General features: G+C 42.1%; 1 protein-coding gene across 2 annotated transcripts in view; it reads left to right on the plus strand.

The window, feature by feature from the left end:
- Positions 1-13,852, plus strand: part of chd1l (chromodomain helicase DNA binding protein 1-like) — a 142,044-nt gene that overhangs the window by 84,007 nt on the left and 44,185 nt on the right. For both annotated transcript variants that reach the window (XM_070893717.1, XM_070893718.1), the window contains 2 exons: positions 912-1,057; positions 8,852-9,015. In XM_070893717.1, coding sequence (XP_070749818.1) covers positions 912-1,057; positions 8,852-9,015 — 310 coding nt within the window. The remainder of the gene's footprint in view (positions 1-911; positions 1,058-8,851; positions 9,016-13,852) is intronic.

Below are 13,852 nucleotides of genomic sequence, written 5' to 3' on the forward strand. Positions count from 1 at the left end.
AAACCAATCAGATATTCCAAAAAAAAAATTAAACTTCTTTGAGAACTATAGGGGGTCGAAATTCGGTATCACAATGTTTGAGGCATAGACGCCGCTACCATCTAAGGTAGGCCTTTGCCGTCTCCCACCGGCGGTTACGGGTGGCGGAAGAAACGGAATTTTGACCCCTCAGACTCTTACCACAGTGCTGCCAAACTCCAGTACTATCTCTTTGTTGTCAAGTCACAGGAATTCTCCCTCCCTGTGCTGCAAAACCTCAGACACCCGCCGCGATGCTACGAAACTTCAAGATCCTGAATCACTTTTGCCAACCACCCTCAGTCCTACAGAAGTTCACCCTCCCACCACCCCATCTCCGGTGCTGCCAAATACAAGGCACTACTTCCAACCTGATCCATCTTGCTTGCTATTGTGCTATTTAACCTTAACTTTGAAGAATGAAAGATTAAAATTGAGTACATAGGTAAATGAACATATTATAATCAAGGCTGCTGATTTACAGTTTTAACAGAAAACGGAACAGAATTGCAGATTTGTATCTCCAAAGCACAGTTAACAATCCCAGCATACTATGTAATAACACAATTTGACCTATTATATCACCATAAATCAGTGGCCTAATGATAATGAATGGTGAATTACATGGCATAGCATCCTTGTTACAAAACTGCATATCACTGTGAGTAAGTAGCTATTAAAATGTTAAATTGCAACAATGATATCTTGAGAATAAAAGCTTTTAAACCAAACTTTATTAAAATAAACTGGTGTAATGTACAGCTAAAGTATGAAATGGGCAAAACTGAACTCTATGCGTGGGTGCAGAAAATTGTATCTTATTGTCTTATTTTGCTAAGTGGAGTCAACCATGTTATACTGTAATTTATTACCAAGGTCTTATTTCATTTTAGCACACATGTACCAATTTGAGGGGAAAGATTACTCTAAAGAGCCAAGTTCAGCAGATCAAAAAACCTTTGAACAACTTCTGAATCTTCAAAAATTGGTACTTGGAGAGGCCAATAAAGGAGCAAGATCACTCCGCACGAAGTCCAATGTAAGGCAGCTGTATCAATTACAAATACACATCTCTTTCTGCTTTGCAATTTTTTTTATAGCTAATATCCTTTAACCCGTTAAATACTGAATGTCCTTTGCGCAATATGTCTTCTATCTGCTAATAGCTACAAAGTAATTTTCAGTAAATTTCAGTAACAATCAAATTAGAAAGAGTCATATTTCACAATATTGTTTCTAGAGTAAACTTTGAAACATTGTTAATAATAAATAATACTTGCATTTATAAGAATTAGGAGCAGGAGTAGGCCATTCGGCCCCTCGAGCCTGCTCCACCGTTCAATGAGATCATGGCTGGTCTTCTACCTCAACTCCACTTTCCTGCACTATCCCCATATCCCTTGATTCCCTTAATATCTAAAAATCTATTGATCTCAGTTATGAATATACTCAAAGATTGAGCCTCCACAGCACGCTGGGGTAGAGAATTCCAAAGATTCACCACCATCTGAGTGAAGAAGTTTCTCCTCATCTCAGTCCTAAATAGCTGACCCCTTATTCTGAGACTGTGACCTCCTGGTTCTAGACTCCCCAGCCAGAGGAAACATCCTCCCTACATTTGCCCTGTCAAGCCTTGTAAGAATTTTGTATGTTTCAATGAGATCACCTCTCATTCTTCTAAACTCTAGAGAATACAGGCCTAGTCTAGTCAGTCTCTCCTCACAGGACAATCTCTCCATCCCAGGAATCAGTCTGGTGAACCTTCGTTGCACTCCCTCCATGGCAAATATATCCTTCCTTGGGTAAGGAGACCAAAACTGTACTCAGTACTCCAGGTGTAGTCTCACCAGGGCCCTATATAATTGAAGTAAGATGCCTTTACTCTTTTACTCAAATCTTCTTGTAATAAACGCCAACATACCATTCGCTTTGTTAATAGCTTGCTGTACCTGCATGTTAACTTTCAGTGATTTGTGTACAAGGGTGGTATGAGAAGGGATAACCAGCCGTGGATAACCAAGGAAATAAAGGAGAGTATCAAATTAAAAACCAATGTGTATAAAATGGCCAAGGTTAGTGGGAAACTAGAAGATTGGGAAAATTTTAAACGGCAGCAAAGAATGACTAAGAAAGCAATAAAGAAAGGAAAGATAGATTACGAAAGTAAACTTGGCGCAAAACATAAAAACAGATAGTAAAAGCTTTTACCGATATATAAAACGGAAAAGAGTGACTAAAGTAAATGTTGGTCCCTTAGAAGATGAGAAGGGGGATTTAATAATGGGAAATGTGGAAATGGCTGAGACCTTAAACAATTATTTTGCTTCGGTCTTCACAGTGGAAGACACAAAAACCATGCCAAAACTTGCTGGTCACGGGAATGTGGGAAGGGAGGACCTTGAGATAATCACTATCACTAGGGGGGTAGTGCTGGACAGGCTAATGGGACTCAAGGTAGACAAGTCCCCTGGTCCTGATGAAATGCATCCCAGGGTATTAAAAGAGATGGAGGAAGTTATAGCAGATACATTCGTTATAATCTACCAAAATTCTCTGGACTCTGGGGAGGTACCATGAAGCAAAAACACCACTCTTTGGGCCATGTATTTAACTTTCTAATCTGATTATCCCTATATCAATTGGCGAGTGGCTCAGGTAACAATCCAAAGATTATTACCTTTACCGTTCTGATTTTTAATTTGGACCCCAACTTCTCAAACTCTTTGAGCAGAACCTCATTCCTATGTTGTTGGTTCCTTCGTCGACCATGACAACTGGATCCTTCCCTTCCCACTCCAAGTTCTTCTCCATCAGCGAGGAGATGTCTTTAGCCCTGGCACCGGGCAGGCAGGCAGGCAACACAACCTTCGATTCTCCCGAGAACAGTATCCATCTGACTATATTGTCCCCTACCACAACTACACTCCCTTTCACTTCCCCCACTTGTGTGGTTTCCTGCACCATGGTGTCATGGTCAGCCTGCTCATCCATCCTGTAGGCTTTTCCCTCATCCACACAGGCAGAAAAAAACCTCATAACTGTTGGATAAGGGCAAAGGCTGAGGCTCCTCCAGCACTGCACCTGGGGTTCCCTTACCTGCCTGAGTTGCAGTCACACCATCCTGTCCCTGACCACTAACCAGACCTGCACCACGACCTAACCTAAGGAGTGTGACTGCCTCCTGGATCAAAGTGTCCAGGTAACTATCCCCCTCCCTGGCCCCACAATCTTTGCACCTCAGACTTCAGCTCAACAACTCTGAGCTGAGATTCAGGCATGGTTGTCTGGGATCACAATGCGCTCCACAAAATTGCCACATGCTGCAGTCGTGGCAAAAAGACAAGCCTGAAAGCTCTGTGCCTCAATGCGAGGAGTATTTGGAATAAGGTGGACGAAATAACTGCGCAGACAGCAGTTAACGGATATGATGTAATTGGCATCACGGAGACATGGCTCCAGGGTGACCAAGGCTGGGAACTCACATCCAGGAGTATTCAGCATTAAGGAAGGATAGGCAGAGAGGAAAAGGTGACGGGGTGGCGTTGCTGGTTAAAGAGGAAATTAATGCAATAGTAAGGAGGGACATTAGCCTGGATGATGTGGAATCAGTATGGGTGGAACTGCGGAATACCAAAGGGCAGAAAACGCTAGTGGGAGTTGTGTACAGGCCACCAAACAGTAGTAGTGAGGTTGGGGACAGCATCAAACAAGAAATAAAGGATGTGTGCAATAAAGGTACAGCAGTTATCATGGGTGACTTTAATCTACATATTGATTGGGCTAACCAAACTGGTAGTAATGCGGTGGAGAAGGGTTTCCTGGAGTGTATTAGGGATGGTTTTCTAGACCAATATGTCAAGGAACCAACGAGAGAGCTGGCCACCCGAGTCTGGATGATGTGTAATGAGAAGGGACTAATTAGCAATCTTGTTGTGTGAGACCCCTTGGGGAAGAGTGACCATAATATGGTAGAATTCTTTATTAAGATGGAGCGTGACGCAGTTAATTCGGAAACTAGGGTCCTGAACTTAAGGAAAGGTAACTTCGACGGTATGAGGCGTCAATTGGCTAGAATAGACTGGCAAAGGATACTTAAAGGGTTGACGGTGGATAAATAATGGCAAACATTTAAAGATCACATGAATGACCTTCAGCAATTGTACATTCCTGTCTGGAGTAAAAATAAAACGGGGAAGGTGGCTCAACTGTGGCTAACAAGGGAAATTAAGGATAGTGTTAAAACCAAGGAAGAGGCATATAAATTGGCTAGAAAAAGCAATAAACTTGAGGACTGGGAGAAATTTAGAATTCAACAGAGGAGGACTATGGGTTTAATTAAGAGGGGGGAAATGGAGTACGAGAGGAAGCTTGCAGGGAACATAAAAACTGACTGCAAAAGCTTCTATAGATATGTGAAGAGAAAAAGATTAATGAAGACAAATGTAGGTCCCTTGCAGTCGGATTCAGGTGAATTTATAATGGGGAACAAAGAAATGGCAGACCAATTGAACAAATACTTTGGTTCTGTCTTCACGAGGGAAGACACAAATAACCTTCCGAAGGTACAAGGGGACAGTGGGTCTAGTGAGAAGGAGGAACTGAAGGATATCCTTATTAGGTGGGAAATTGTGTTCGGGAAATTGATGGGATTGAAGGCCGATAAATGCCCGGGGCCTGATAGTCTGCATCCCAGAGTACTTAAGGAAGTGGCCCTAGAAATAGTGGATGCATTGGTGATCATTTTCCAACAGTCTATCGACTCTGGATCAGTTCTTATGGACTGGAGGGTAGCTAATGTAACACCATTTTTTTTAAAAGGAGGGAGAGAGAAAACGGGTAATTATAGACCGGTTAGCCTGACATCAGTAGTGGGGAAAATGTTGGAATCAATCATTAAGGATGAAATAGCAGCACATTTGGAAAGCAGTGACAGGATCGGTCCAAGTCAGCATGGATTTATGAAAGGGAAATCATGCTTGATGAATCTTCTGGAATTTTTTGAGGATGTAACTAGCAGAGTGGATAAGGGAGAACCAATGGATGTGGTGTATTTGGACTTTCAAAAGGCTTTTGACAAGGTCCCGTACAAGAGATTGTTGTGCAAAATCAAAGCTCATGTTATTGTGGGTAATGTACTGACGTGGATAGAGAACTGGTTGGCAGACAGGAAGCAGAGAGTCGGGATAAACGGCTCCTTTTCAGAATGGCAGGCAGTGACTAGTGGAATGCTGCAGGGCTCAATGCTGGGACCCCAGCTCTTTACAATATACATTAACGATTTAGATGAAGGAATTGAGTGTAATATCTTCAAGTTTGCAGATGACACTAAACTGGGTGGTGGTGTGAGCTGTGAGGAGGACACTAAGAGGCTGCAGGGTGATTTGGACAGGTAAGGTGAGTGGGCAAATGCATGGCAGATGCAGTATAATGTAGATAAATGTGAGGTTATACATTTTGGGAGCAAAAACATGAAGGCAGAATATTATCTGAATGGCGGCAGATTAGGAAAAGGGGAGGTGCAATGAGACCTGGGTGTCATGGTTCATCAGTCATTGAAAGTTGGCATGCAGGTGAAGAAGGCAAATGGTATGTTGGCCTTCATAGCTAGAGGATTTGAGTATAGGAGCAGGGAGGTCTTACTGCAGTTGTACAGGGCCTCGGTGAGGCCTCACTTGGAATATTGTGTTCAGTTTTGGTCTCCTAATCTGAGGAAGGATGTTCTTGCTATTGAGGGAGTGCAGCGAAGGTTCACCAGACTGATTCCAGGGATGGCTGGACTGTCATATGAGGAGAGACTGGACCTTTATTCACTGGAGTTTAGAAGGATGAGAGGGGATCTCATAGAAACGTATAAGATTCTGACGGGACTGGACAGGTTAGATGCAGGAAGAATGTTCCCGATGTTCGGGAAGTCCAGAACCAGGCGACATAGTCTTAGGATAAGGGGTAGGCCATTTAGGACTGAGATGAGGAGAAACTTCTTCACTCAGAGAGTTGTTAACCTGTGGAATTCCCTGCCGCAGAGAGTTGTTGATGCCAGTTCATTGGATATATTCAAGAGGGAGTTAGATATGGTCCTTACGGCTAATGGGATCAAGGGGTATGGAGAAAAAGCAGGAAAGGGGTACTGAGGGAGTGATCAGCCATGATCTTATTGAATGGCGGTGCAGGCTCGAAGGGCCGAATGGCCTACTCCTGCACCTATTTTCTATGTTTCTATGTTTCTACACCACCTGCACTGCCATCCCTATATGACCTTGTTCTATTTCATTAAATGTATTTAAATTTGTATTTAAGTAACTTAGTTACAGTTTAATTCCTTGACTTCTTAATTGATCTGGATTAAGTAATGGATAATGAAATTGTATATCCACCTGTAACACAAAGCACTACAAACAGTGTGGACAAAAAGCTGCAACTCCTTCCCCACTTCTCTGAATTCCCACTCTTTCCAAATTCCCAAAGAAACCACTCTTTAAGTCCACTCTGTGCACTTCATCACATTTAAACATCTCAAAATGCTTCACTCAATGAATTACTTTTGAACTAGAGTGACAATTGTTATATAAGCAAATGTATCGAGCATTCTTTTCCAACAATGCCCTGCAAACAGGCAGTGAAATAAATGACCAGCTAATCTGTTCTTGATGGAGGGAAGAATATTGGCCAGACACCAGGAAAACTCTCTGCTGTTCTTCGAATAATGGAATGGGATCTTTAGCTGCCATCTGAAACGGCACCTGGAATTTTGATTTTCACATTCTGTCCAAAGGATAGCACTTCTAACGATGCAGCACTCGCTCAGTGCGACACTGGAGTGCCAGTCTAGATTGTGAGTTCAAATCCTGGCAGGGGATTCGAATCCACAATCTCTTGAATCAGAGCTGAGAATTCTACCAATTGATCCAAGCTAACATTGTTTTTTGGAGAGAAGATGTTACAATTCAGACTCTCTCCCGATACTTTCTGTTCATGTTTAATAGAGAAATTAGTTTCCGTGCGTGAGCCTACATGAGAAATCTGACCTTATGTATAATTAAGATATCTAGGATATAGTGTGCCAAGTGTACATAATGAGCCCTTTTTTCATTAGTATGTACAGTGCATTGGAATTGTAATCCCCGTAACTTCTGACCTCTCCAAAACTGGTGGAAAATAATACACTAATGCTGAAATCTAGTAATTAGCATTTTTTGACAGACAAACATAACATAGAAGCAAAAATGTACAGTGTAGAATACTTAATTTTTCACTTGTATATTAAAACTAAAACTGTTCTGAAACAAGGAAAATTCCACTCTAGCTGCACTCTAGTCATTTTCATAATTTAATCACCGCTTTTGTGATGAAAACATTTTATGTGAGAAAATTACATCACGGAACTCCTGCAGTATTACCTTCAGTCTGTATAGTGATACAAAAGCTGCCACTCTCAGTTATATGTCTTGCTTCCCTTTGATCCAGGCTGATATTAAGTAAGACAGACAGATACTGTTCACAATTGGTCATCACATTACAGGAAAAATGTGATTGCACTAGAGAGGGTGCAGAGGAGATTTACGAGGATGTTGCCTGGACTGGAAAATTTTAGCTATGCGGAAAGATTGGATAGGCTAGAGTTGTTTTCTTTGGAACAGAGGAGGCTGAGGGGAGACCAAAGTGAGATGTATAAAATTATGAGGGGTCCAGATCGAGTGAATAGGAAGGGCCTAGTCCCCTTAGCAGAGAGGTCAATAACCAGAAGGGCATAGATTTAAACTAAGTGGTAGGAGGTTTAGAGGGGATTTGAGGGGAAATGTTTTCACCCAGAGGGTGGTGGGGGTCTGGAACTCACTGCCTGAAAGGGTGATGGAGGCAGAAACCCTCATAGCATTTAAAAAGTACTTAGATGTGCACTTGAAGTGCCGTAACCTACAGGGCTACGGACCAAGAGCTGGAAAGTGGGATTAGGCTGGATAGCTCTTTGTCGGTCGGCACGGACATGATGGGCCGAATGGCCTCCTTCTGTGCTGTAAATTTCTATGATTGATCAAAGCTGCCAATCAAAATAGATTTCACAGTCAACAAGAATAGAATGAAAAATTGGCCTTTGACAGCCCTGAGCAATGTTAAATAGTTCTCTCATCTAGTTCGGTTTTGCATCATCGAATAGCATGGTCCTAACTAACCAATATGCATCTGCTATAACCAGGAGATGCTAATTCTGACACAATACACACCCACTTGGCTTTTGAAACAAAACTTATATTGATAGTTGAGCCTTTAAGAATAAGCATAGACTCTCATTTTGAAGTGACAACCTTACATATATCATCACAAACCTGAATCAAACAATCTGGATCTGGTCAGTGATTGCTGACAGACATTACCATAAACATAGGGACGATCAACCTCCCACCCCATGGGCCCAATTTTGGCCATGACTTGCATCAATTTTTTTGGAGTAAGTTGTTTTTTCTGGTGTAAGTTTAAAAAATGCCATTTTCCCCCAAACATTTGCTCCAGAGTAAGTCAATTCGGTACGATTTTTTTTAAGTTCAGTTTTTTTTTCAAAAGGGGGCGTTCCCAGACACTTACGCCAGTTTTGGCCATTTATGCCACTTTGGCCAGCTAAAACTTACTCCAAATTGCCTTAGATCAGCATATGTGGCCAGCTCTGAAAAACATTGCGGGCAGTTAAGGATTCGGCGCGAGTTAGTACATTTAAGGCACCAAGACTTACAAAGCACTAAACAAACCACAAAAAGTAATAAGCAATCAATCAATAACAAATAAAAAAATAGAAGTCCTACCTATTTGCCAGAATTAAGTTTTTTGATCCTTATCTGTACAGGTTCTTTTGGCTGTCCCATTGGACCTGACCACCAGAAAGAAACGAATATTATCACCTGAAGAGATTGAGCAACGACGTCAGAAACAGCAAGAGGCGAGAGCTAAACGTGCAAAACTACTGGAAGAAAAGAAACAAAAGCAAGAAGAAGAGGGGCAAAAAAAAAAGTAAAGGCTGTTTTATGTTACTTCAATTTTTAGTTGGTTTTGGGAGGGGATTGCTGTACCAGTATGTGTAGTGCTCTCATCCAGCACTTCTCTTTGTACACCCAAAGAAAGCTAGTTAAGAACACAGAGACTAATTTTCTGTGCATGCAGGCAGTCTTATGATGTCATAGTCTCTGTTTCAATTGAGAGCATTGCAGTTAAGCAGTTTTCAATGCTGTTGACATCATGACAGCAAATGTACTAAACCGACTGTGGGTTTAATAGGTCGTAAGTGTAATCAGTGAATCCAGCAACAGCTTGCAACACCCGTGTAAAAAGGTGTCCCCATTGCTGCCCGAACAACAAAAGTCAGACTGTTTATATTTATGACTGCAGCTTGGAAGAGGGAGACATGCACAATTTTCATTGGCTCTGCTCTTTTATTGAATTTACCAACCATTATACAACACGCCCGATATTCACCTCTAAGTCAATGGAACTGATTATTGGGCGGGTTGTATAATTTTAAAAAAATCCATTCACAGAATGTGGGTGTCGCTGGCAAGGTCAGTGTTTATTGCCCATCCCTAATTACCCTTGAGAAGTTGGTGTTGAACGGCCTTTCTAGAGCTGCTGCAATTTTTCGAAACGGACAACTACGTGGCTTGCATATACCATTTGGGAGGGCAGTTGAGAGTCAACCACATTGCTGTGGGTCTGGAGTCACATATAGGCCAGACTGGGTAAGAATGACAGATTTCCTTCCCTAAAGGATATTAGTGAACCAGATGGGTTTTAATGACAATTGGTAGTTTCATGGTCACCATTACTGATGCTAGCTTTTTAGTCCAGATTTAATTAATTAACTGGATTTTAATTCCCCAGCTGCCATGGTGGGATATAAGCTCATGTCTTCAGATCATTAGTCCAGTAACATAACCACAATGTTACCGTACCCTATAACAAGCAATCAATGCGATATCGAGGGTTTTGTGTCCTTGCTTATGCCTGATTCCACCCCCTAAGAATTTTATTATATGCAGAGTGCATAATTCCTTTGCTTTCCCCATTAAAGAACTTTCCATTATATTTTTCATTTATTTATTAATCAACTGTTGTGGTAAAGAAAAATGCTGGCAGAAGCTATGTAGCGGGCTTCCATCACACTTTGCCATGCATGTTTCTGTATTGCTTTTCAAAAAGCCAGTCATTTTCTTGTGACATTGGGAGGAACCAGGGATACAAGTAGATATCATCGACAGAGAAACTTCCATACCAATAACAATTAGCCTCTAATTGACATTAGGATGTACCTATTTACAGTAAATCAAACTTGTGCTGTTAAAGTAACATGCCAAGTCGACACAGCTTTATTTTTGTAGCAGAATAATACATGCCCTTATAAAATAATATATCCTCTGACGTACCATCAGCAACATCGTAGGGGAAAATCTACTCGGATAACATAAAAATACTGTACGAGTGGAAATGGATTACAGGCAGTAATTCGTTCCCAGGGGTTAAGATGAATAACAAACTGCTCAGATTTCTAATTGCAATCTGCAACAAATCCAGAAGCAGCAAACCCACTTTTAATTCAAAAGGCCAAAAATAAAGATCTTTCTTGACAATAGTAATCAAAACAGCAGTTCGGGAATCATTAGCAGCAGGTTTCTCAGAGCAGTTTGCCTCTGATCTGTGCTTGCTATTATTAGAAAAAATCTATGCGCAAAAACATCTGACCTGCATTTGCATGAAGTTTACATTGCTACACCTTACATAACAACAGAAGAAATAGGAGCAGGAGTAGGCCATACGGCTCCTAGAACGTGTTCCACCATTTAATACGATCATGGCTGATCCAATCATGGACTCAGGTCCACTTCCCTGCCCACTCCCCATATAACCCCTTATTCCCTTATCGGTTAAGAAACTGTCTTTCTCCGTCTTAAATATATTCAATGACCCAGCCTCCACTGCTCTCTAAGGCAGCGAATTCCACAGATTTACAACCCTCTGAGAAGAAATTCCTCCTCATCTCAATTTTAAATGGGCCCTTATTCTAAGATTATGCCCCTGAGTTCTAGGCTCCCTTATCAGTGGAAACATCCTCTCTGCATCCACCTTGTCAAGCCACTCATAATCTTATACGTTTCGATAAGATCACCTCTCATTCTTCTGAATTATAATGAGTAGAGGCCCAACCTACTCAACCTTTCCTCATAAGTCAACCCCCTCATCTCTGGAATCAACCTAGTGACCATAATATGGTAGAGTGACCATAATATGGTAGAATTCTTCATTAAGATGGAGAATGACACAGTTAATTCAGAGACTAGAGTCCTGAACTTGAAGGTAACTTCATAGAAACATAGAAAATAGGTGCAGGAGTAGGCCATTCGGCCCTTCTAGCCTGCACCACCATTCAATGAGTTCATGGCTGAACATGCAACTTCAGTACCCCATTCCTGCTTTCTCACCATACCCCTTGATCCCCCGAGTAGTAAGGACTACATCTAACTCCTTTTTGAATATATTTAGTGAATTGGCCTCAACAACTTTCTGTGGTAGAGAATTCCACAGGTTCACCATTCTCTGGGTGAAGAAGTTCCTCCTCATCTCGGTCTTAAATGGCTTACCCCTTATCCTTACACTGTGACCCCTGGTTCTGGACTTCCCCAACATTGGGAACATTCTTCCTGCATCTAACCTGTCTAAACCCATCAGAATTTGAAATGTTTCTATGAGGTCCCCTCTCATGCTTCTGAACTCCAGTGAATACAAGCCCAGTTGATCCAGTCTTTCTTGATAGGTCAGTCCCGCCATCCCGGGAATCAGTCTGGTGAACCTTCGCTGCACTCCCTCAATAGCAAGAATGTCCTTCCTCAGGTTAGGAGACCAAAACTGTACACAATACTCCAGGTGTGGCCTCACCAATGTCCTGTACAACTGTAGCAACACCTCCCTGCCCCTGTACTCAAATCCCCTCGCTATGAAGGCCAACATGCCATTTGCTTTCTTAACCGCCTGCTGTACTTGCATGCCAACCTTCAATGACTGATGTACCATGACACCCAGGTCTCGTTGCACCTCCCCTTTTCCTAATCTGTCACCATTCAGATAATAGTCTGTCTCTCTGTTTTTACCACCAAAGTGGATAACCTCACATTTATCCACATTATACTTCATCTGCCTGCATTTGCCCACTCACCTAACCTATCCAAGTCGCTCTGCAGCCTCATAGCATCCTCCTCGCAGCTCACACTGCCACCTAACTTAGTGTCATCCGCAAATTTGGAGATACTACATTTAATCCCCTCGTCTAAATCATTAATGTACAGTGTAAACAGCTGGGGCCCCAGCACAGAACCTTGCAGTACCCCATTATTCACTGCCTACCATTCTGAAAAGTCCCCATTTACTCCTACTCTTTGCTTCCTGTCTGACAACCAGTTCTCAATCCATGTCAGCACACTACCCCCAATCCCATGTGCTTTAACTTTGCACATTAATTTCTTGTGTGGGACCTTGTCGAAAGCCTTCTGAAAGTCCAAATATACCACATCAACTGGTTCTCCCTTGTCCATTCTACTGGAAACATCCTCAAAAAATTCCAGAAGATTTGTCAAGCATAATTTTCCTTTCACAAATCCATGCTGACTTGGATCTATCATGTCACCTCTTTCCAAATGCGCTGCTATGACATCCTTAATAATTGATTCCATCATCTTACCCACAACCGATGTCAGGCTGACCGGTCTATAATTCCCTGTTTTCTCTCTCCCTTTTTTAAAAAGTGGGGTTACATTGGTTACCCTCCACTCCATAGGAACTGATCCAGAGTCAATGGAATGTTGGAAAATGACTGTCAATGCATCCACTATTTCCAATGCCACCTCCTTAAGTACTTTGGGATGCAGTCCATCAGGCCCTGGGGATTTATCGGGCTTCAATCCCATCAATTTCCCCAACACAATTGCCCGACTAATAAGGATTTCCCTCAGTTCATCCTCCTTACTAGACCCTCCGACCCCTTTTATATATGGAAGGTTGTTTGTGTCCTCCTGAGTGAGGCCACACCTTGAATATTGTGTACAGTTTTGGTCTCCTAATCTGAGGAAGGACATTCTTGCTTTTGAGGGAATGCAGTGAAAGTTCACGAGACTGATTCCCGGGATGGCAGGACTGACATGTGAAGAAATATTGGATCGGCTAGGCTTATATTCACTGGAATTTAGAAGAATGAGGGGGGATCTCATAGAAACATATAAAATTCTGACGGGATTGGACAGGTTAGATGAAGGAAGAATGTTCCCGATGTTGGGGAAGTCCAGAACCAGGGGTCACATTTTAAGGATAAGGGGTGAGGCATTTAGGACCGAGATGAGGAGAAACTTCTTCACTCAGAGAATTGTGAACCTGTGGAATTCTCTACCACAGAAAGTTGTTGAGGCCAGTTCGTTAGATATGTGCCAAAGGTAGTTAGATGTGACCTTTACGGCTAAAGGAATCAGTGGGGTATGGAGAGAAAGAAGGAATGGGGTACTGAAGTTGTATGATCAGCCATGATCATATTGAATGGTGGTGCAAGCTCGAAGGGCCGAATGGCCTACTCCTGCACCTATTTTCTATGTTTCTACGAACCTTCTCAGAACTGCCTCCAAAGCAAGTATATCCTTTCTTAAATATGGAAACCAAAACTGTACGCAGTATTCCAGGTGTGGTCTCACCAATATCTTGTATAACTGTAGCAAGACTTCCGTGTTTTTATACTCCATCCCCTTTGCAATAAAGGCCAAGATTCCATTGGCCTTCCTGATCACTTGCTGTACCTGCATGCTAACCTTCTTCCGGCAGT

The sequence above is a fragment of the Pristiophorus japonicus genome, chromosome 11 (genome assembly GCF_044704955.1).
Source record: "Pristiophorus japonicus isolate sPriJap1 chromosome 11, sPriJap1.hap1, whole genome shotgun sequence".
Classification (NCBI taxonomy): Eukaryota; Metazoa; Chordata; class Chondrichthyes; family Pristiophoridae; genus Pristiophorus; species Pristiophorus japonicus.